The sequence below is a fragment of the Callionymus lyra genome, chromosome 1, assembly GCF_982586985.1.
Source record: "Callionymus lyra chromosome 1, fCalLyr1.hap1.1, whole genome shotgun sequence".
Classification (NCBI taxonomy): domain Eukaryota; kingdom Metazoa; phylum Chordata; class Actinopteri; order Syngnathiformes; family Callionymidae; genus Callionymus; species Callionymus lyra.
In genome coordinates this window covers 32,180,241-32,201,985 of record NC_141818.1, presented here as the reverse complement: position 1 = coordinate 32,201,985, position 21,745 = coordinate 32,180,241, and the positions used below count along the sequence as shown (strand labels likewise).

Genomic DNA, 21,745 nt, shown 5'->3' with positions numbered 1-21,745 from the left:
ACACTCATACACACTCATGAACACTCATACACACTCATGAACACTCATACACACTCATACACACTCATGAACACTCATGCACACTCATACACACTCATGAACACTCATACACACTCATGCACACTCATACACACTCATGAACATTCATACACACTCATACACACTCATGAACACTCATACACACTCATGAACACTCATACACACTCATGAACACTCATACACACTCATGAACACTCATACACACTCATACACAATCATGCACACTCATGAACACTCGTACACACTCATGCACACTCATACACACTCATGAACATTCATGAACACTCATACACACTCATGAACACTCATACACACTCATGAACACTCATACACACTCATGAACACTCATACACACTCATGAACACTCATACACACTCATACACACTCATGAACACTCATGCACACTCATACACACTCATGAACACTCATACACACTCATGCACACTCATACACACTCATGAACATTCATACACACTCATACACACTCATGAACATTCATACACACTCATGCACACTTACACGCACTCCTGCACACTCATACACATGCACACTCATACATGTTCACATGCATACACACACACTCACATACTCATACACACTCATGTGCACATTCACACACACAGACTTGCACACACACACACACACTCACACACAGCTCCTCAGAGAAGACGTGTGTGTGATTACAGGACTCAGACTACGTGGTTGCAGAACGTAACTTCATATCCGAAGAGCGAACGAGGCTCAGCTTCCACAAAGGAGACGTGATCAGGCTGCAGGTGCTGGACGGGCTGGACAAAGGTGAGACGAACATGTTCCTGTCCGTCGACCTGTGATGGAGACGAGTGTGTGTGTGTGTCGTCCAGGTCAGGCGTACGGGTGTGTGGTGAGGAAGAAGGTGGTGTACCTGGAGGAGCTCAAGAGGGACACTCAAGACTTCGGTGAGTGTTCTTTTAAAAAACCTCTTTGGCATGTTTAAACTGGGCTGAACCAATTTATGACCAACTTGATCGACCCTTGTGCTTTCATTTAATAATCCTGATGGATCGAGGAAATGTTGCCATTAATTGCGATTAAAACATGAAATCCTTTTCTATCTACAGTTTTTTTTACTGCTTTTTCACATCTTCTTTAGATGTACTTATTTAAGAAACAGGTTGATTGGAGTTTCCTGTTTTCAAAATAAAAGTCAAATGACCGTGCTGTACACAAAGCTTGTGCGTCTCCCTCAGTTGTGATACGTTGTGCACTGTTGATGTGTGTATCATTGTATGGGAGTAGATCAGCGCCATCGGAATATTGAACAGTTTACTTTAACATGTCGCATTGAAATTTCTTTTGACCATTGAATGTTTTTTTAAATCATTAAATTCAATTCAATGATTTTTTTTAAAGGTTTAATTTGTTTATATTTAATAATTAAAATTTTAATTTCCTTTCTATTTTTTTTTTTTTTTTACAATAATTCGGATGTACGGCGCCCCAAAGGTGACATGGATAAATATTTAATTTATCGAGATATTAATATCTCATGAAATTCACGTCTAGTGTTATTTTGACGCACGAGTTCACGATACTTGTGCCAAGAAGGACCAGAAATACTCTCCAGTAGTGATGGCAAAGTAGTTCAGTTTAGTGACTTTGTTTTACCAAATAAACAAAGTATTTTTTCGAGTCACACAGTAAATGTTCATAACTGCAGTTCTAAGGTTTTGCCACTAGATAGCAACGGTTACTGATTGAGTGTGTTTGTTGGCAAGGGGACGGGTCGTCTCGGGAGGGCCAGCTTTCAGATGGAGATTTAAGCCGGTCCCAGAAGGAAGGGCAATCGTCGTAAAACCTGTGCCAAAACCAAATATGCAAATCAAAAATATGACTTCCATACCGGATCGGTCGAGGCCCGGATTAACAACGACCGCCATTGGTGCCAGTAACCTACATGGTAACAAGGGAAATAGGAAATTGAGCAACTGTGTGTCGAAGTCGAAAAAAAAGGAGAGGAAGGGAGATGGTTTCAGAAATGGAGGGAAAAGAGGAAAGGCAAGAGCCTGTCAGATTTGAGTGTCGGATAGACTGATGAGTCTAAAGCTTGAAAGTAATGAGGCGATGTCAAATGTTATTAGTGGCTACGCCCCACATGTGGGATGTAAGTTAGAGGAGATTCTGGAAGGAGGTAGAAAAAGTGATGCAGAACATCCCCAGAGGTGAGAGATCTTAAGACGTTTCTATTTGTTCAGGCTTTTCCTTGAATTTCTCGAACTCCTGTGTTGTTCTCGGTGTTGTCTTGATCTTTGAAGTATGTACTGTTTTGAGTATTGTTTTGATTGTTAAAGCGCTTTGTGACCCTGGTCTCGAAAAGCGCTATATAAATAAATATTACTTACTTACTTACTTACTTACTTCAATGGACATGTTGGTGCAAGGTAAAGGTAGCGGTGGCTAAACAAAGGGGCGGACGATGACTTGTATGCTAGGTTGGAAAGTAAGGAGGGAGAGAATGATTTATAGAGGCAAAACAGAGAGATAGAGTATATGTTTCATTTATTTATTTTTACAATAATTATTGTAAATTATTGTTAATTCGTAGCCTTTGAAATTCAAAATAAATGTTGCTGTAGCAATATATTGTTATTATTCAAATTAAAATGACATTTTAAACGTTATTTTTTAATTATTCAAACGCTAAAAAATATATATAAATATTAAATAAAAAATAAATTAATAAAACTAAAAACTAAATTCAATCTTTCAATTTAGTAATTTTTCGGCGCTGATTTACTTCCATACATTGTTGCAGAGAAAGCTCTGGAAACGCTGACTCAGCAGATAAATCATAAATTATTGTAGTTCGTCCGAGACACGAGCGAACTACAAGAGACGGACGAGCAGAAGTCACGTGACAGAGGAGAGGGTCGTGATGGAGGACCTCCTCTCCTGTGGTCCTCCTCAAAACCTGCCGAGTCAGCAGTAGCAGTAGTAGAAGTTTGTGTTTGTGCGCGACAGGGTGGAAGTTCGGGGCCGTGTTCGGTCGACCCGGTGCCTTCCCCTCCGAGTGCGTTCACCCGGTCGCTGCTCCGGACTTCCTGTCGCTGCCGCTGGACCGTCGAGCAGAGCCTCGAGGAGGAGCGGGTCAGTTCGCCGTGTCCTCCGCGGTCGCCGTCGCCGTCGCCTCCACCATGGCGGCGCACGAGATCGACCAAACCATCGAGGTGCAGACACACACCTCAACCACTGACCACACACACATTCACACACTGAAGGGCTCAAAGAGACACACGCACAGATAGATACACACACGCTCACAGATAGACAGAAACACACAGAGACACCCACACACAGACAGAGACACACACACAGGAACACACACACAGAGAGACACACACACCCCCCCACACACACAGAGACACACACAGACACACACATATATACACAAAGACAGAAACACACAGACTGATACACAATCCCTCACAGAATGACACACACAGAAATATATAAAGACACACACACAGAGACACACAAAGATACACACTGATACGCACAAAGACAGAAACACAAAGACTGATACACAATCCCACACAGAATGACACACGCGCACAAACACACAGAAATATACAAAGACAGACACACACAAAGAAACCCACAGACAGATACACACAGAGACACACCCACACACAGACAGACACACACCCACACATAGACACATATAGACACACATAGAGAAACACTCAGACAATAACTGATACACACAAAGACAAAAACACACAGAGACACAGCCACACACAGAGACACACCCACACACACACAGAGACACACATAGAGAAACACACAGACAATAACTGATACACACAAAGACAAAAACACACAGAGACACACCCACAGACAATAATGATACACTCAAAGACAGAAACACAAAGACTGATACACAATCCCACACAGAATGACACACATGCACAAACACACAGAAATATACAAAGACAGACACACACAAAGAAACACACAGACAGATACACGCGCAGACGAACACAGAATCACACTCATAGAAACACGGAATAATACAAACACAGACACACAACCTCATACAGAATCTCAGACACATAAAAATACACACACAGACACACACAAAGAAACTCACACACACACTAAGACAATCAAACGGGAACACACACATGCAAAAAACAGACACACACAAGAAACAAAATCTCACACAAACCCACACTCACAAAGGGAAAACACACACACACAAATACGTACAAACACACAGACACTGACACACACACTGAGCGTTGCAGTTGTGTTTGCAGAAGGTGTCTCTGGACAGTTTCTCGGAGCGAGACGTGGACGAGAAGTCTCTGCTGGACAGTAAATACGACATGATGGAGTTTGCAAAGAAATACTTCAGACAAGGATCTGCTGGCAGAGGGTGAGAAGGTGGAGAAGATGCTGATGTTTGCGTCGCTCAGGAACCAGCGGCACCTTCTGCCTTTTTTTTTACATTTTTATCGTGTCATGATCAGAACGATGTTCCAGAACTGATTGTTTTTCAAATGATTTTGTCAAAACAACATCAGAGTTGAACCATCACTTCATATTGGCTGTAGTTGATCCAACAAATCACCAGAATAAAAGGCCTCAGTGGGAATTGAACTCACGACCCCTGGTTTACGAGACCAGTGCTCTAACCACTGAGCTATGAGGCCACGATAGTGAAGGCTGTTGATTAACAAATGAATTAACAAGCCCCGCCCCCCCCATGACCCCTCACCCCCTGCAGTGTTTACAGTTGTTTCCTCAGGTCACATGACTGAAGGTTCTGACTCTTGCACATGTTTGTTCAGAGACTCCATGAAGAGCAGGAGGAGCAAAGACACGAGAGATCCTGCTGAGATGATCAAGTTCTCCAAGGTCGGCTCTCCTCCCCTCTTCTTCCTCCGTCCTTCTCTCTCTCTCTCTCTCTCTCTCGTCACCTGGTGTTTCCTCTCTGACGCAGACGCTTCTGACCGAGTCGCTGATCGAGTTCACCGACCCGACCCTGGACCGAGTGGCGGCCGACCTCTCGCAGGGTGAGTCGCCCGCCGCCCTTGAGCAAAGCACACAAATGAACCGTGTGTGTGTCTGTCGTGCAGCCGTGATGAGGTTTATGGGCGACTGTCCGACCAGAGGAGCGACGGAGCAAGAAGTGGTCGGAACTTTTTTGAAGGTACACACACACTTTTAAAGACGCACAACATGTTACCCACTGATGACATGAACACACATGGACTGCACACTATTGTACGACATGTGCATGATAGACACACACATACTATATACATGACAAAGACAAACACATAAATGACAGATATACACATGACAAAATATACAGTATACATTAAAAAACACACACATGGCAAAAAACATACTTATTATATACTGTACATGACATATACACACAAATGAATGACACAAAAACAACGATTGAAACATACAAATTCAAGAAAAAAAACTGGGACATACTGTATATGCCAAAAAAAACACAAGGATACATGAAAAGAATAAAAACAAGAAAAAAAACACACATATACCTGACAAACACACATATATACGTGACAAACACGCACAGATACATGACATAAACATACACAAGTACATGTACAAATTAACACACATATATGACATAAACACACAAATACAAGTAAAATTAACACATATACATGACATAAACACACACAAATACATGTACAATAGAACAAACAGATACATAACATAAACACACACAAATACATGTACAATAGAACAAACAGATACATATACATGACAAACACACACACAAATTCATGTAGCGCTATATAAATAAATATTACTTACTTACTTACAAATGAACACACAAATGCATAAAATCCACACACACAGATACGTGACATAAATACAAGTAAAATTAACAGACATATACATGACATAAACACACACAAATACATGACATAAAAACACACACAAATATATGTAAAAATGAACGCACATATATGACATAAATACACACAAATACATGTACAAATGAACACACAAATGCATAACATCAACACACACAGATACATGACATAAATACAAGTAAAATTAACAGACATATATCGGACATAAACACACACAAATACATGTACAATAGAACACACGGATACATAACATGAACACACACAGATACATGATATAAACACACAAAAATACAAGTAAAAAACGAACACACGACAAGATACCCGCCAAAGACACACATACACAACACATAAACTCTTAAAAATGTGGTCAAACAAAGTCGATGAGCCAACATTAAACCAGTGTGTGTGTGTGTGTGTCCACAGCTGGTGGGTGAGTTCAGCCTCATGAGGGACGAAGCCTACTGTCAGGTCATCAAGCAGCTGACCGCCAACACCAGCTCCAAGCAGTGAGTGCAGGCGAGCCGACACACCTGGACTCTCCTCACCTGAGCTGCTGTGTTCCAGGGACAGCTGCCAGCGCGGCTGGAGGCTCCTCTACATCCTGACCTCCTTCCACCGCTGCTCCGAGGTCCTCAAGCCCTTCGTGCTCAAGTACCTGCAGCAGGCTTCTCGCGGCGCCGGGGCTCAGTACCAGGGTACACACACACACCCCAAAACATTGAGTGTAGCCACGTGACTTTAAAAGGAGGCCCCAGTGAGAATTGAACTCACGACCCCTGGTTTACAAGACCAGTGCTCTAACCACTGAGCTATGAGGCCACGTGCTGCCTCACATCTCCACCCAGATCTCATACTCTCCTTCAACCTCTTCACAGGTTCTTGTTAAATCCTTCTTGTAAAGGTCAAGGTTGTGGGTTCATTTATCGCGGACTCCTCGGTGACCTCATCTCTCCGCGACACCGGAACAATTGCCATGTTCTGTTCCGTCATTTGCCCGCTAGATGGTGCCATCGGACAGGGGAACTGACATCAGATATATTTTTTCTGCACAATGCTGTAGAGGGCGCCAAAAACAAATATCGATGCAAAGACAGTTTTGAAGTTTTTTTTTATTTTCTACAAATTCTTTTTAATGAGTGATTGAATCATGAAAACACCGTTATATAATTAAGTTGTCTAAAGGCCCTTGAGCAACACAGAAAGTTCTGACTGAGATGAGAGTTCAGCTGTGGAAGCACATTGTCCTTTTAATATAAACTGAACTGAATGGAGGTCAGAAGTTCTGTGTGTGGAGCTTGGACCTGTGCTCTCCAACATGGCCTCATAGCTCAGTGGTTAGAGCACTGGTCTTGTAAACCAGGGGTCGTGAGTTCAATTCTCACTGGGGCCTTGTTTTGCTCACGATAAGAGACAGACCTCTACAGAGAGGTCAAAGTGCCACTCAGGAGCCACATTTATTGGGCGGTAATTAAATATCTACCAACTTTAATTCCTGTTTTTATATTATTATTGGTAACTATCTTAAACTGATTTGATTTGTTTTAATTTCTCTTTTTATAAAAGTCTAAATGAAATGTTAAATTATATCATTTTGATTTTCTAGACACACTTCGAGACACTAGAGAGAGCCAGATACAATCTTGTGTGTTGCAGCATTAAGGGACTTTTTTTCTTCTTCTCTGCCATGTGTGTCAGGGGTCGCCAAAGCCTGTGAGCAGAACCTCAAGAAGACGTCCCAGTACGGCGGCAGAACAGTTCCTCCCAACAGCATGGAGCTGAAGGCCATGATGGTAAGACTCTCTCCGTCCAACCCTCTTCTTGTTAGAGCCTCGACCGACATGTCCTTCCTCAGGCTGGTCGAAGTTCTAAACGTCAGCTGGTTCTGTTCCCTGGAGGCATCGAGCGCCACGTGAAAATCAAAACCTGCTCCGTGAGTGACCCCGGAAAAGAGAGGAGGAGGACGAGGGCCGGGAGGTGACCGGGTGTGTGTGTATGTTCCAGGTGTCTCTGGAGGTGATTGAGGAGCTGTGCTACGAGATGGCTTTACACCGTCTGGAGACCATGGAGGAGTACGCCATCTTCCTGGTCACCAACAAAGGTCTGTGTGCCACACTCCGTCCAGGTTGGCCTGCTCCGATGTGAACTTCAACTCTCTCAGGCCAGCACGTCCGCCCTCTGAACAAGCACGAGTACATCCTGGACGTGGCCACGGAGGCCGAGGTCGTGGATTCCGACTACAGCTTCTGGTTCCGACGGGTCGTCTGGACTCAGCCGCTCAAGTTTGACAACGAACTGTGTGTGTCCATGCACTACAACCAGGTAGACCAGAGGTCTTGGACCTTCCTGTGGGCACTGTGACTGAAGTCTGCATCTCCAGATCCTGCCCGACTACCGCAAGGGTCTTCTCAATGTCCTTCCACACGGCCCAGTGAGCGAGCAGCAGTTCCACCAACTCTCCAAACTCTCCGCCCTTCAGCACCGAGCCAGAGACATCGTCTTCATCCCCAGCATGTAAGAGAAACTCTCTGAAGATCTGACGCTCTGTCTTCGTGTTTCCTTCTGGTACATATAGTGGCTCCTGACGACACATTTTTTTGAAAATAGAGTGATTGAAAAAAGTATTTTTAAAAGGAATAAATTGCCCCATAATTAATACTGACAGAACATTAAATCTATTTCAAAGAAAATGACAAAAACAATACTGACAAAGCAAGAAGTCTATTTGAATGTCAGAAAGTTAACCCTAAAATAATACTGACAGAACATGAAGTACATTTTAGATAAATAAAATTAACCCCCAAATAATGCTGGCAGAACAAAGCACAGCATCTGTCTCAATGGTGACAAAACTGTGATGAAAGTTGGAAAGATAGTTTAAAAGAAAGAAATGCTTCCTCGCAGACACGAGCTGTCCGAGTACATCGCCGCCCCTCTGTTCAAGAAACAGCCTCCTCAGCAGTGGGTCGTCATGGTGACGCAGCACATGCAGCAGGTCCAGAGTCTGAACCAGCACCAGGCCCGAGCTCAGTTCCTGGGTGAGACCCTGATTGTTGTGCTGCACACTGTCGTCAACTTGTTACACTGTAACGTGTGTGTGTGTGTGTGTGTGTGTGTGTGTGTGTGTGTGTGTGTGTGTGTGTGTGTGTGTGTGTGTGTGTGTGTGTGTGTGTGTGTTTAGGCCTTGTTAGTGTCTTCCCCATGTTCGGCTCGTCCTTCTTCTACATCCACAGCAGCAGCTCCACCTCCTTCTACGCGCCCTGCATCCTGGCTGTCAATCAACACGGTCTACATTTCCTGCACAAAAACACTCACGTGAGATTTCACACAAATATACACACATACACACATACATGCACACATTCACAAACACAAGACCAGTCACACACACAATTACACACACACGTTCACAAACACAAAACCAGTCACACACACAATTACACACACCCCTTCACAAACACAAAACCAGTCACACACACAATTACACAAACACATTCACACTACCAGACACATACATACTGTACATACATACACGCACGCACGCGCACACACACACCCCCACACACACACTCACAAACACACAAACTCAGACACAGACCCACATCCACATAGAGACACACTCACAGTAAAACTGTCACACACCCACATAATCCATAAATACATACTCACACAAACACACTTGCACACCCACAAGACATAAACAGACACTCACACAAACACCCTTGCAAACACACACAAATCTAAACACACACAAACACAGTTGCACACACACAATCATATAAATACACACTCACACAAACACTTGCACACCTACAAAAATATAAACACACACAAACACTTGGCAGGCCACCCACAAAAACAAATCAAAACAAACTCTCACACGCCAACAGGTAAACTCACACTTACACACAGTCACTCATCCACACACACACACTCACACAAACACACACTGGATCAAGTGGAGGCTGAGTTTCGATCGTCTCTGGAGCAGGAGCAGATGTCCGTCATCCCCCTGCCGGAGGTCCAGTCCAGCCGGACCCAGAGGCCCACGGCCGGAAGCAGCTACCCTTACGTGGACCTCACTCTAGGGGACGCCAACTCACAGCGTCTCGTGCAGCTGCAGCTGGAGCAGGTGCGAAGGACCCGCGAGGTTCTGATGGTTCTGATGGTTCTGGTTCTGACGCCGTGTGTCCGCAGGGTCTCGAGTTGTGTCGCGTCATCGCCATGCAGGTGGAGAACATGATGCTGGTGCGAGAGAAGAGACTCACGCTGCCCCCCAGTGAGATCACCATGTTGTAGCGCACGCGCACGCACGCGCACACCCACTACCTCGTCGTCCAGGTGCTGCAGTCGCACCTGTCGAGACGTTCCTGTGACTCGACAGGTGCCTCGTTTTTTGTATTTTTCTATCTATTAAAGTTGTTTCACACGTGACGTCATCGAGTCGTGTGTTCCCACCTGCGCGCGCACAGCTGATCGCGTCCAAAATAGAAACGCGTCCCCAAAAATGGAAACGACGCCCACGTCACGCGTCACGTGACCGCGCCTCTCCTGGAGCTCGACGAGTCGCGCACACACACTGGGCATGCGCAAAAAAAAAAAGAAGCTGTGTCGGCTTCCACGAGTTTGATCTCTTCCAGAAGTGGAATTCTGTCCGCGCGCGCGTGCGCGTGTCTCTGGTGGCACGCACGTCGACACGCGACATCGAGACGGACGTCAGAGGGGCTTCAGCTGCCGCGTGGGAAATGTGTCCGCGTGGCTCGTGGGTGTTTCCAGGCGGCGACGGTCAGACCAAACCCGGCTAGTGGAGCTAAAGCTAACTAGCGTCCGACGCATCCTCAGGCCTCCTCGTTCGACCCGAAGAACTTTCTCTGGACCAGTTCGCGCGCTGACCCGGACCCGGTCATTAAAAATGCGACGCTGAGACCTGATCCAGTCGGAACATGGCGGCCAGTGGATTCTCTGACCTGCGGGAGAAGCTCAAGTCCATGACTCCGCACGGCCGGACCGTTGACGGAACCAGCAACGGGAAGAGCGCCAAGCGCCGGCACCGGGACTCGGACTCGGACGAGCACAGCGAGGACAGCGCGGAGCTCCGGGAGCAGGAGGCCCAGCGGGTGAGGAGCAGCGTCCTGCAGAGGAGCGCCTTCAGCCCGGAGGAGTGCGCCCGCATCGAGCAGGAGATCGACGGGGTGGTGGCGCACGGGGAGGCGGGACGGTACCGGGAGCACACCGTGGACCGGGCCCCGCTGCGGAACAAGTACTTCTTCGGGGAGGGTTACACGTACGGGGCCCAGCTGGAGAAACGGGGCCCGGGCCAGGAGCGACTCTACCGTAAAGGCGAGGTGGACGACATCCCGAGCTGGGTCCACGAGCTGGTGATCCAACCGCTGGTGTCCGCGGGGGTGGTCCCGGACGGGTTCGTCAACAGCGCCGTCATCAACGACTACCAGCCCGGGGGGTGCATCGTGTCGCACGTGGACCCGCTGCACATCTTCGCGCGACCCATCGTGTCCGTGTCCTTCTTCAGCGACAGCGCGCTCTGCTTCGGCTGCCGCTTCCAGTTCAAACCCATCCGGGTGTCCGAACCGGTCTTCGTGCTCCCGGTGAGGAGAGGCAGCGTGACGGTGCTGAGGTGAGCGTGTTGTTGTTTACACTCACTACTACTACTACTACTGTGCTGCTACTACTGACTCGAATACTACTTCTACCCAACACTTGCACAAATACTAATACAGTATAAGTACCATAGCTACTCAGCGTACTACTACCGTGTCAGTACTACCACTGACTCTGTTAGTAATCTCACTGACTATTCCCCACACTTAAAGTACTCACAATAGTACTACTATTATTACTACTACTCCAGCGCTACTTCTACAACACAGTGATACTTTCATTCATTCATTGTCTACCGCTTTATCCCTTACCGGGGTCGCGGGGAGACTGCAGCCTATCTCAGTATCATAGGGTGAGAGGCAGGGGACACCCTGGACAGGATGCCAGTCTGTCGCAGGGCACACACAAAGACAGACAACCATTCACACACACTCTCATACCTATGGACAATTTCCCAGAGTTCTCAATTAACCTCTGTATATTTTTGGACTGTGGGAGGAAACTGGAGTGCCCGGAGTAAACCCACGCAACACAGGGAGAACATTCAAACTCCTCAACCGTGCGCCCACACAAATACATCTAGTTGTACTACTATAACTGACTGACTAATACTACTTCTGAGACAACCCACACCCAAAGTAACACTATCATTGTACTACTACTATTGACTGACTCTAACAATACTTCTACTACGACCTACACCCACACTACTACTACTTCTACTGACTATTATATAATTTCCACAGTAATACTACTATTAGTGCTACAGACTCTAATAATACTAAAACTATCTGCACTTACAGTACTATAACTGTCCCTACTAGTACTACTCTAATACTACTTTTACTTCTACTATTAAGGGAACTAAAAATATGGAATAATACTAGTAGTACAACTACTGTCAATTATCAGATCGGTACTAATATTGCCACTTCTGACACGTCTGCCGGTGTTGCCATTTCTTATTTTGCTTCCTAAAATACACCTTTGATAGCAAAAACTGCAGTTGTACTACAGCTTTTTGTTTGCTGTCGGTGTTAACCGGATCTTTTCTCCTCTCAGTGGCTACGCTGCCGACGACATCACACACTGCATCCGCCCGCAGGACATCAAAGAGCGCCGGGCGGTCATCATCCTGAGGAAGTGAGTCACAGTGCAGTGATGGGTCAGAGGCCTGGTGTGGTCCAGATCTGATGGCTCTTCAGTTCAGTCGCTGGTGCAACTTGTTGACTGTGTCACTCTCCCCATGACAGAACCAGACCCGATGCACCTCGACTGGACTCGGACAGCCCCGTGAGCTCCCCGACAGAGAGACCCGCTCCCCTTAAAGCCAAACGCTCCCGTCGTAAGGCCGACCCAGATGCTGCACACAGGTACATGTACACACACTCACGCACACATGACCCGTTTGTAGGCCTGTTCCATGACATCGTGTCTTGTGTGCGTCGTTGCTCCTGCAGGCCGAGAGTTCTGGAGATGGACAAGGAGGAGAACCAGCGTCCCTCCTTCTCTCAGCAGCGTCGTGGCGAGAACTACTGGAGGAGAGAAAGAGGACAAGAGTACGACAAGCCCAGCGAGAGCTCAGGACGCAAAGTCAAAATGAGGCGCCACTGAGACGCACAAGACTGAGTTGTTCTGGACCCACAAGTGTGTCGATCTTCCCTCCACACTAGACTTTGCTCACACGCAGTTTAACCTTTGACCTATAAAGGAACTTTCTATCTTTAGAGCGAACAGCATGAAACTTTTGTAGCAGAGCTAACTTGTTATATTGTAAAAAGGTTTGTTAAACTTGAACACAAATTTTCTGCTGCCAGAACATTTTCATCTTTTGAGTTTGTCTTTCTGGAGCAGAGGAGCGACTGTTTTGTGTGGAGAAGTTAAGGGACAGTAGGCCATGTTGTCATTCAGCTATTTTGATTTCAGCTGAAGTTTGTTTTTTGAAAAAGAGTTTTGAGTTTGTATGTTTCTGGCTGAATGAAAGGCTCATTAAAAGATCCCTCTGCCGGCTTGAGTGTTTGATTACACCTGGCGTGACTCGGGAACATAGCAGACTGTAATATTTTGCAGGAAAATACACAATCCTACTTCTGACGCCTTGCCTGACATTGGATTTAGAGATGAAGTGTGGTGTTTAAAATCTACCTTTTTGATAGAATTGCAAGCTCTTGTCCCACTAGGAAAAACCTGGTCCACATCAGTCCACAAAGCTTCTCTTTGTCTCGGATGATCTTGTTATTACTTCACCAGCTTCACCAGCTCCGTTGTAAATGTCTTGAAGTACCAGCCGCCACCGCTTGGCATCTCTACTGAGCGGCGCTGCTGTATTTTTCCTTCTGACCGCACCTGGCGACGACGAAGAAGAATAAACAGCAGCTGTCACGAAGAAAGTTCCAGTGACGTCATGTATACAAACTTCGATTTTTGTCTCTCTACTCCGTCTTGCTGACTCGGATCTTCATGTGAGTCGCGTACTGAGTGTTGAGCACCAACTTTGACCGACACGTCATGGCTCAAAAGATCGTCTACAGAGAGGAAGTTAGCTGGTTAGTTAGCCCGAGGCTAAACATGCTAATAACAAAGTGTCAGTGCCTTGGATTTTTCTCTTCCGTGGTCAGTCACCTCAGAGAAGGCGACGTTTATTCACACGTCTTACTGTCAGCTATTCTTTCTGAGCGTTCTTTTATGACCTCTTCCTCCTAATAGATAGTTTAATGCTTCAGTGTAACACTTTTAATATCCATGTACCGTTTATTCCTGGTCATATTATCCAGCTTTGTTGAGAGTTGTATTAGCTTCTCTTGAGTCCTGAAGAAGAGTCTCGTTATAGATAAGTGACAAGTAACACAAAAGTTTCCCTCCAACAGGGGGCGCCAGTGAGCTGCAAAGATGAACTTCCACAGCAGTCGGCGGAGGGGAGAGGATGGCGTCGCCATGGTGATTGACATCCTGCTGTCCAATGCTCGGCTGGTCCTGGGCGTTGGGGGCGCCGCCCTGCTCGGCATCGCAACACTGGCAGTGAAACGGGTGAGGTCGCGAAAGTTCCTGCGTGATTCATTTATTAAAACGCGTGTGTTTGTAGCTGATTGAGCGAGCTGGCCGGGCTGCAGAAGAGGAGAAGGTGGACCAGAAGATGAGTTTGGTGTCTGCGTCTCCAACTCTGATCAGAAAAGGTCTGGAGGATGTGGTCTTGAAGCACGTCGCCACAGCAACCAAACAACACAAAGGTACTGTCCATGAGTTCAAACTAAAAACTCACGTTTGGTCCGTGACATGTCTGGTCTTCCACCAGCTGATCTTTGTCAACAGACTGAAGTTCAACATCGGCAAGAACCAAAGCTCAGTGTGCTCACCCTGCAGGTATGCTGACCTTTGACCTCTCACACTCCAGGGCAAGATATACAGTTTTGTCACCTCTTTGTTCGCAGACTCGTCTCCTGCACTTCTACCAAACGCGAGCCGCTCTGCCACTCTCCGAGGTCGGGCGGGCCCAGACTCTGGCTCTGGACATCTGCTCTGAGATCCAGGGGTTCCTGCGAAGCCGTCACCCTGATATGCCGCTGGCAGAGATGAGCCTAGGGGGGTCACTGCTGGATGACATGCAGGTCAGACGCTCTGCTCCACGCCGGAACACGAACACTCAGGTGTTTGATTTGTGTCCTCAGGTGGTGAGTGCTGACCACACGTGTCTTCTGGTTCCTCTCCGACTGGAGGAGTCGCTGTGGCGTCTGATCCCGGGGGAGGAGACTCTGGTGACTCACCCGCTGCACTGGATGGTCCGAAGACTCAACCTGGAATACTTCCCCCGAGGATGCAGCTACTGGGACAGGTGACACAAACATACACAAACAGCATCTCTGCTGGTCAGAGAGAAGAACAACCGCTTGTGTGTTGGCAAGCGTGATGATGATGAGGGTCTCCCTCCCCCTGCAGGTGCCTGGTCGGCGGGTACCTGTCGGCAGACTCGGTTGTCAGCATGTTCAGTAAGGTCGTCATAGAAACCATAAATTGGACATCTATCAGCAGCACTCTTGACTGTCGGGTCCGACCGGTGTTGGGGGGTCCTGACCTGCGTCTGGAGATCCGGTCAGTTCTGATGTTCAGAAGTGATTTTGTACCTGGACTAAAGTCCTCTCTTGCTCCTCCAGGCCAAATGGATTTACCGAAGTGCCGCCTCTGTTTGTCACCATTCTGCCTGTGCTCCAAGAGGCTGACGTGGTTCTGACCGCCCAGACAGAGCTGACCTCCCCATGGGTCAATGCCTGGCACCTGTCCCTGTACCCGTGGGAGACCCGGCATCTGGCCCAACTGGACTCATCTGATGGCGGCTGCCGCAGGCTCCTGCTCAAGATCCTGAAAGCTGTCTGCAGACTGACCCCGGCCCTCCGGCCACTGACCGCTGCCCCGCTTGCCAACCTGGTTCTGCACCTGAGCTCCCGGGAGACCGATTGGTCTCAGGACCATCTGGACCTTCGCTTCCAGCAAAGTCTGGCGGAGATGATCGGGTTCCTGGAGCAGCAGCAGCTGCAGAGCTTCTTCAGACCCGCCGTTAACCTTCTGGTCCACCTGCCCGAGGACCAGGTGGACCAGGCGGGCTTCATGCTCTACTGTGCCGTGAGCGAGCCCGAGATCCTGCTCATGTGACACACACACGCACTCAAAACTGTTTTAATGTAAAGCTGGATCAAAGAAAATAAACGACTGACGCAGAACCTCCTCGACAGTTGTGTTCGCTGAGATGTGATTGACAGCAGTTAAGGTTCAAAGGTGTCGTCATGTTTCTAAGGTTGTGTTATTGTGCCTGGTGGCGACAGGAGTCATTCTCGGAATCCTCTGTTCCTGCTTCATTAGCTTAGAGAATTTCCAAATATATTTAAAATGTATAACTGTGTTGTAAAAAAAATGTTCATGCTACAGAATATTTTAAAATAAATACAATTATAAATATTTACTCAATAAATGTACTTGCTATCTTAGCTAGTGGGTATGAAAGTGTCCAACCTTCACTTAGTAAAAAAAAAAAAAAAATGTTTATGTAAACTAGAGAGATTAATACAGTTTATCTATACCTATTAATAGACGATATTTCCAGTTCGAGTGAAGAAAGCTAGCGTTACGCAGAACATCCGGTTAATGTCAGAGGCTTTTAGTTTGAAGGCTCAGCGGAAGCGGCACTAATGTTTGCCCTTAGTTCATGCGAATATCTCTGGTTCCGTTAAATGGCCGTTTGGTTTTGACTTTCAGTGACGTTCCTGTGACGGACGACCGCTTCAGATTCTCCCGAGAGGACGTGTTGTTGACAAGGAGGAGGAACTGGAGTCGGGAGCGGCGGGTCGTGTGACCGCAGCCTTGAGCCAAAGTTTCACTTCTCGTTGAGCGGAACTTTGGAGAAGTTGATCCGGACTCTTCTCAAGAGACTTCGGGCCGTCCAAAGAGCCGTACTGGGCTCCCCTAGGACACACTTGGATATGCGGCTGTCTCATGTCCATGGGGTCAGGTCTTCAACAGGTCCCGCACTCACGGTCCCAACATGATCGGGTCCCCGGATGTGCTGGCCTTCACCGGGACCAAGGGGTTCGCGGGAGACGACGACGACGACTATGACCGGCTGCCTGAAGAACAGTCGGTCCCGCTCCTGAACCGGCATCACCCCTGGTTCTCCACAGCCCAGTTCCGGCGGGACTTCATCCTGGTGGCCGAGTTCTCCGAGCAGGTCTGAACCGTCTCGTGACTTTTATAGACTCGAAACATTTCATGAAGGATTTCTGTCCGAATGTCGTGGTTAGTTTGTGGACCGACTGTCACACCGGTAACTAGTACTACTGTACAAACAGTGCAGAAAACTGACCAGAAACGGTTTCCTTCAACTGAGAAAAATCTCTAAACTTAGGAAAATGTTGTCGGAACATGATCTGGAGCTTGTAATCCATGCGTTTGTTTCTTCTCGTCTGGACTAGTGTAACAGTTTGTTTTCATGTCTAAACAAGAAGGAGCTGTCTCGTCTGCAGTTGATTCAGAACTCTGCAGCGAGAAGTCTGACCTGCTCTAGTAGAAGAACTCACATTTCTCCGATCCTTAAAACTCTTCACTGGCTTCCAGTTTCTTTCAGGATCAACTTTAAAATTCTGGTTCTTACTTTCAGATCTATTCATGGTCAGGCTCCTCCTTACATCACTGATCTGATCCAGCCTTACACCCCAGCTCGGGCTCTGAGGTCTGTGGATCAGAATCTACTGATGGTTCCTCGCACACGGTTCAGGACCAGAGGAGAGAAATCCTTCCAGGCTGTTGCTCCTAAGCTTTGGAACGATCTTCCTCTCTCTTTGCGCTTGATGGATCTACTGACTCCTTTAAGAAACATCTTAAGACGTTTCTATTTGTTCAGGCTTTTTCTTGATTTTCTGGAACTCCTGTTGTGTTCTCAGTTTTATCTTGACCTTTAAAGTATATACTTTATTGAATATTGTTTTGATTGTTTAAGCGCTTTGTGACCGTGGTCTGGAAAAGCGCTATACAAATAAAAATGACTTACTTACAAACGTCTTGCTCCTCAGACTATTTGTATCATGGTGGTTTAAACTCTTCACCTTCACCTCTGATCCTGTTCCAGGTCCACCCGTTGACGAGTAGATGTTTGTGTTTCTTGTTGTTAATGTTTGCAACTAAAGCACAAAACAAACAAAGCTGCAGTTAAGTTGTACATCCGTTTGTGTCCATGTTTTCAGGTGGGTCCCACACCTGTGCTGACCATACCGGATGATCCCAAACTCATCGGGGCTTTCGATCTGAACCACTTCTCCGTGCGCATCATGTCCGTGGACTACCAGGCGTCTGGTCCCGGTCATAACACCTCAATGGCGCCTGGACCGCGCCTCAACTTCAGCGAGGACTCGGAGGTGATCCTGGGCGACTCGGGCCAGGACGCCTTCGCCTACGTGCACCATCTCACCCTTCACGACCTGGAGGCCCGCGGCATGGTGCGGCCCTTCTGCATGGCCTACGTGAGCTCGGATCAGAACAAGCTGATGGAGAACTTCTGCGAACTGTCGGCCGGACTCTCACGGGCCGCCGAGATCCTGAAGACCGGAAACAGACAGATGTTCTCAGTGGAACTACAGCGAAAGCTCCAGCAGCTCCAGTGAGTGATCTGAACACATACCACTCTAACAATTGACACACTTGCTAACGTAAGCATAGCATGCTAATGTTTTATCATGTAATCCAGGTTAGCGCAGATGTCGCTCCAGCAGGGGGCGAGCCCTCTGACCGAAGAAGACTCGAGTCAGCTGGAGGCGGTAGAGCGTTCCACCTCCACGCACCGTGAACTTCTGCGGCAGGTCACTTCCTACCCAAACAGGAAGCTCAAACAGCCAGACTTCCTGCCGTATGACCCAGCAGACTCTATGACGGACACCTTCTGGTTCCCGCCCCTGGAGGAGACCCCGCCACGTACGTCACGGTCCGAGCATCATCTGAAGTCGCTGGATGAACTCTGCAACAGCTACTTCCTGTCCCTGATGCGCAGTCAGCTTGTGGACATGGAGCTGTGTCTGCGCGGGGACCGGGTCGCCCTTCATTCAGCCAGAGTCACGAGTGGGCTGTCCAGGAAGCTGCCACTCACCAACTTCCTGTTCGAGCTGTGGACTCCAGAGGACCGCGAGGAAGAGGAGGAGATGGAGGAGCCCAGCGGCGTGGCAGTGATGGACGAAGACGCCCACTGCTCCTGCGTGCAGGAACTGGCCATCAAGTTGGAGCCTGCTGCGACTTCTGAACTTTGCCCTCAGATGACAGGAAGTCTGAGCAGCAGTGATAGCATTGAGGTTCTGGGCACCGAGCGGTCGTACCAAACCCAACAGGTGGACTCCAGCAGCAGAGGTATTTTCCCACACCTGAGGTTAGAAATTTGATCCCTGCCATTAAGTTTTTGTTAAACCAGTAATGGATCTTAAAGATAAATAAATAACTAGAATAGAACATTTAAAGCCATCAGAACTGGGCACCTCTTTAATCGATGAATGGTCTTTGTCTCGCATCAGAAACCCCCACACCAGTCACGTCTGCTCGCAGACGTCCAGCAGCGACGGAGAAAGTATTTTCCTGCACTAAACGACTCAACAGCGAGGACAGTATCGAGGTTTTGAGCACCACTGGATCCATATGTCCCGATGACATGACCGCCATCACTGAGGAGGACACGGAGAAGACCACTGTCGGAGCTCTAGAGGAGACCCGGGAGAAGACCAGGATCATCCAGGGGATCACTGAGGAGGACACGGAGAAGACCACTGTCGGAGCTCTAGAGGAGGATAGTGATGCAGAGGAGACCCGGGAGAAGACCAGGATCATCCAGGGGAACTGTAACAGGATTCAAATAGTTCAACCCAAAGACCAACAGAAGACTAAGGTTGTGCAGGAGGACATGGAAGAGACGGAGGATGTCCAGGAAGGGACCAAGATAGACCAAGAGGTCCTGACGGAGGTAGTGCATGAGCCAGAGAAGACCAAGTTAGACCAGGTGGATCTGGAAGTGGCCTCTTTGGCAAACAATCCTGAGTCTGAAGAGGATGTAGACCCAAACCGCACTGAGAACATTGAGGAGGAGAAAACATCCTTCAAGCGTAGCCACGCTTGGTCCGTTCGTGGTCGAGCTCTGGTCCCGCAGCCGTCATCCTTCCAGGGTACATCTGCTCTTAAAAAACATTGAAATGTTGGTCCACATCTAAAGTCCACGTCTCTCTACAGATGCAGTCCAGGAGACCAGCAATCCTAAATCACAGCATCCGTGGTCGCTCCCCCATCCCCCCGCCCGGCTGCTGAGCCTGGACGAGGCCTCCGACTGCACCGGTTCTGACCCGTCCACATCCAGCGGCAGTGGCCCCTCAGACAGGAGGAGACGGCGAAAGTCTGGACTCCGGGCACTGCGCTTCCTAAAGCAGCACACATTCGCCCAGCATGCCCTCTACTGTCTACTGAGCGGCCGCGCACTGGTGGTCCTGGGTGCTGACCAGGGTCGGGTCCGGAAGCTGCTGGACGGTCTGAGTCTCTTCCTGCCATCACCCGGCCCCGGCAGAGCTGCCATCATGGCCGACCTGAGCTCACCGCTGCAGCTGAGCGACTTGCTGACCTGCAGGCTGTTCGGGGTCCACAGGTGTGTCCAAGTACTGGTCACATGACTGTTTGGTCACGTGATCGTTCAGAACAGGAATCATTTTTTTTGGTCACAGAAGTTTTTTGATCTTAGAAATGTCTTTATTACCGTCTGTCTGCAGGTCGGCCTCCAACTGCTCGCCCGCGCTGCTCGCCTCCCTGACCCAGTTCAGTCGGTATCTGGCCCTGCTAGATCTGGACCAGAAGACACTGCACTGCCCGTCCTATAGTGGCTCTCTGGTCAACAGGCTGGCGAACCCCTGGATCAATGTCAGCCGCGGCGCCACCTACCTGCTGCACCTGGAGAGTGGCCTGACGGCGCTGTCCAACCTGGCGCTGCTCTACACCTCCGTCTGTCGCCACGGAGACCGGGAAGACTTTCTGCGCAGAAGAGGCTTGAGCGGTTCCGACGCAAACATTATGCGTTTCCTGTCCGAACTGATCACGCTGCGTCACACCAGGCGTGGCCCGCCTGTGCTGCGGTTGTCTTACACGCCAGTGCAGCTGCACAAGAACACTCACCCAACATGACGAGTGCAAGGTTCGCTTCCCACAAAGCAAATGGTAAAAAAGTCGTTCACGGAATCTAGAACTGAAGCCGTCCAGTCACATTGAACGTAGCTTCTCGGCTGTAACATTATGACCGCCTGTGCTGTTGCATGCAACATGTTCCCTGTCAAATTACTGTTGTGCTCACCCAAAACTCTGACCTGCTGAATGTGAGGTCGCACATTTTTGTTCCTGTCATTCAAGACGTTTGATGATGCGTGTGTATAAAATAAAGTTTAGCGCGATGATGAAAATACTGAACCAGCCGAGAACGTATATTTGAACCAATCAGGTGCCATTTATGTTGACACCTGATTAACTCACATGTGCTTGACTGTTTTTGTTACGAGTTTGACTAGCTAAACGAGCAAGTGTGGCATTCAGTTTATAACGTCCTGTTTAAATTAAAAATGTAACAGGGAGGTAACTTAAGTTAACCATCTAAATAAAAGAAAATAAAGGTCTGACTGGGAAAAAAATGATTCATGTCG

General features: G+C 48.0%; 4 protein-coding genes and 3 non-coding genes across 8 annotated transcripts in view; 5 read left to right on the top strand and 2 right to left on the bottom strand.

Moving 5' to 3' along the window:
• The window catches only part of myo15ab (myosin XVAb), a 49,998-nt gene extending 39,625 nt beyond the window's left edge, over positions 1-10,373 (top strand). The window contains exons 53-70 of the mRNA XM_087783976.1: positions 726-837; positions 903-977; positions 3,040-3,245; positions 4,338-4,456; positions 4,872-4,938; positions 5,024-5,096; positions 5,160-5,233; positions 6,366-6,448; positions 6,507-6,637; positions 7,638-7,732; positions 7,795-7,872; positions 7,944-8,040; positions 8,101-8,261; positions 8,320-8,453; positions 8,844-8,977; positions 9,121-9,254; positions 9,931-10,071; positions 10,137-10,373. Of these exons, the coding sequence (XP_087640102.1) occupies positions 726-837; positions 903-977; positions 3,040-3,245; positions 4,338-4,456; positions 4,872-4,938; positions 5,024-5,096; positions 5,160-5,233; positions 6,366-6,448; positions 6,507-6,637; positions 7,638-7,732; positions 7,795-7,872; positions 7,944-8,040; positions 8,101-8,261; positions 8,320-8,453; positions 8,844-8,977; positions 9,121-9,254; positions 9,931-10,071; positions 10,137-10,238 (2,016 nt within the window). The 3' untranslated portion in view covers positions 10,239-10,373. The remainder of the gene's footprint in view (positions 1-725; positions 838-902; positions 978-3,039; positions 3,246-4,337; positions 4,457-4,871; positions 4,939-5,023; positions 5,097-5,159; positions 5,234-6,365; positions 6,449-6,506; positions 6,638-7,637; positions 7,733-7,794; positions 7,873-7,943; positions 8,041-8,100; positions 8,262-8,319; positions 8,454-8,843; positions 8,978-9,120; positions 9,255-9,930; positions 10,072-10,136) is intronic.
• Positions 4,661-4,733, bottom strand: trnat-cgu (transfer RNA threonine (anticodon CGU)). Its single transcript has one exon. It is a non-coding gene; the product is annotated as a tRNA-Thr (tRNA).
• Positions 6,689-6,761, bottom strand: trnat-ugu (transfer RNA threonine (anticodon UGU)). Its single transcript has one exon. It is a non-coding gene; the product is annotated as a tRNA-Thr (tRNA).
• On the top strand, positions 7,260-7,332 carry trnat-ugu (transfer RNA threonine (anticodon UGU)). The gene has a single exon. It is a non-coding gene; the product is annotated as a tRNA-Thr (tRNA).
• A 148-nt stretch (positions 10,374-10,521) lies between the features above and the next one.
• alkbh5 (alkB homolog 5, RNA demethylase) lies at positions 10,522-13,564 on the top strand. Its single transcript, XM_087802509.1, has 4 exons — positions 10,522-11,574; positions 12,621-12,701; positions 12,812-12,931; positions 13,019-13,564. Exons 1-4 carry the CDS (start codon positions 10,883-10,885, stop codon positions 13,170-13,172), a joined length of 1,047 nt encoding a protein of 348 aa, XP_087658635.1. The 5' UTR covers positions 10,522-10,882; the 3' UTR covers positions 13,173-13,564.
• Positions 13,565-13,898: 334 nt separating this feature from the next.
• Positions 13,899-16,505, top strand: mief2 (mitochondrial elongation factor 2). Of its 2 annotated transcripts, none has more exons than XM_087783085.1 (8): positions 13,899-14,020; positions 14,426-14,585; positions 14,641-14,785; positions 14,851-14,918; positions 14,987-15,163; positions 15,224-15,387; positions 15,492-15,644; positions 15,707-16,505. In XM_087783085.1, exons 2-8 carry the CDS (start codon positions 14,448-14,450, stop codon positions 16,200-16,202), a joined length of 1,341 nt encoding a protein of 446 aa, XP_087639211.1. In that variant the 5' UTR covers positions 13,899-14,020; positions 14,426-14,447; the 3' UTR covers positions 16,203-16,505. The 2 variants fall into 2 exon arrangements, with proteins under 2 accessions (XP_087639211.1, XP_087639220.1); XM_087783094.1 differs by having other exon boundaries at positions 13,979-14,104.
• A 244-nt stretch (positions 16,506-16,749) lies between these two features.
• Positions 16,750-21,733, top strand: smcr8b (Smith-Magenis syndrome chromosome region, candidate 8b). Its single transcript, XM_087802496.1, has 6 exons — positions 16,750-17,271; positions 18,284-18,696; positions 18,784-19,433; positions 19,595-20,236; positions 20,301-20,706; positions 20,828-21,733. Exons 1-6 carry the CDS (start codon positions 17,089-17,091, stop codon positions 21,234-21,236), a joined length of 2,703 nt encoding a protein of 900 aa, XP_087658622.1. The 5' UTR covers positions 16,750-17,088; the 3' UTR covers positions 21,237-21,733.
• Positions 21,734-21,745: the final 12 nt, after the last annotated feature.

Excerpts from the sequence above, each read along its gene's own strand:
- alkbh5 (XM_087802509.1), top strand. The coding sequence starts at position 10,883 with ATGGCGGCCAGTGGATTCTCTGACCTGCGGGAGAAGCTCAAGTCCATG. Across the intron at positions 12,702-12,811 it reads GCGGTCATCATCCTGAGGAA|AACCAGACCCGATGCACCTC; the intron begins GTGAGTCACAGT and ends TCCCCATGACAG. Across the intron at positions 12,932-13,018 it reads GACCCAGATGCTGCACACAG|GCCGAGAGTTCTGGAGATGG; the intron begins GTACATGTACAC and ends TTGCTCCTGCAG.
- mief2 (XM_087783085.1), top strand. The coding sequence starts at position 14,448 with ATGAACTTCCACAGCAGTCGGCGGAGGGGAGAGGATGGCGTCGCCATG. Across the intron at positions 14,586-14,640 it reads CAACACTGGCAGTGAAACGG|CTGATTGAGCGAGCTGGCCG; the intron begins GTGAGGTCGCGA and ends GTGTGTTTGTAG. Across the intron at positions 14,786-14,850 it reads AGCAACCAAACAACACAAAG|CTGATCTTTGTCAACAGACT; the intron begins GTACTGTCCATG and ends GTCTTCCACCAG.
- smcr8b (XM_087802496.1), top strand. The coding sequence starts at position 17,089 with ATGATCGGGTCCCCGGATGTGCTGGCCTTCACCGGGACCAAGGGGTTC. Across the intron at positions 17,272-18,283 it reads TGGCCGAGTTCTCCGAGCAG|GTGGGTCCCACACCTGTGCT; the intron begins GTCTGAACCGTC and ends CCATGTTTTCAG. Across the intron at positions 19,434-19,594 it reads GGTGGACTCCAGCAGCAGAG|AAACCCCCACACCAGTCACG; the intron begins GTATTTTCCCAC and ends GTCTCGCATCAG.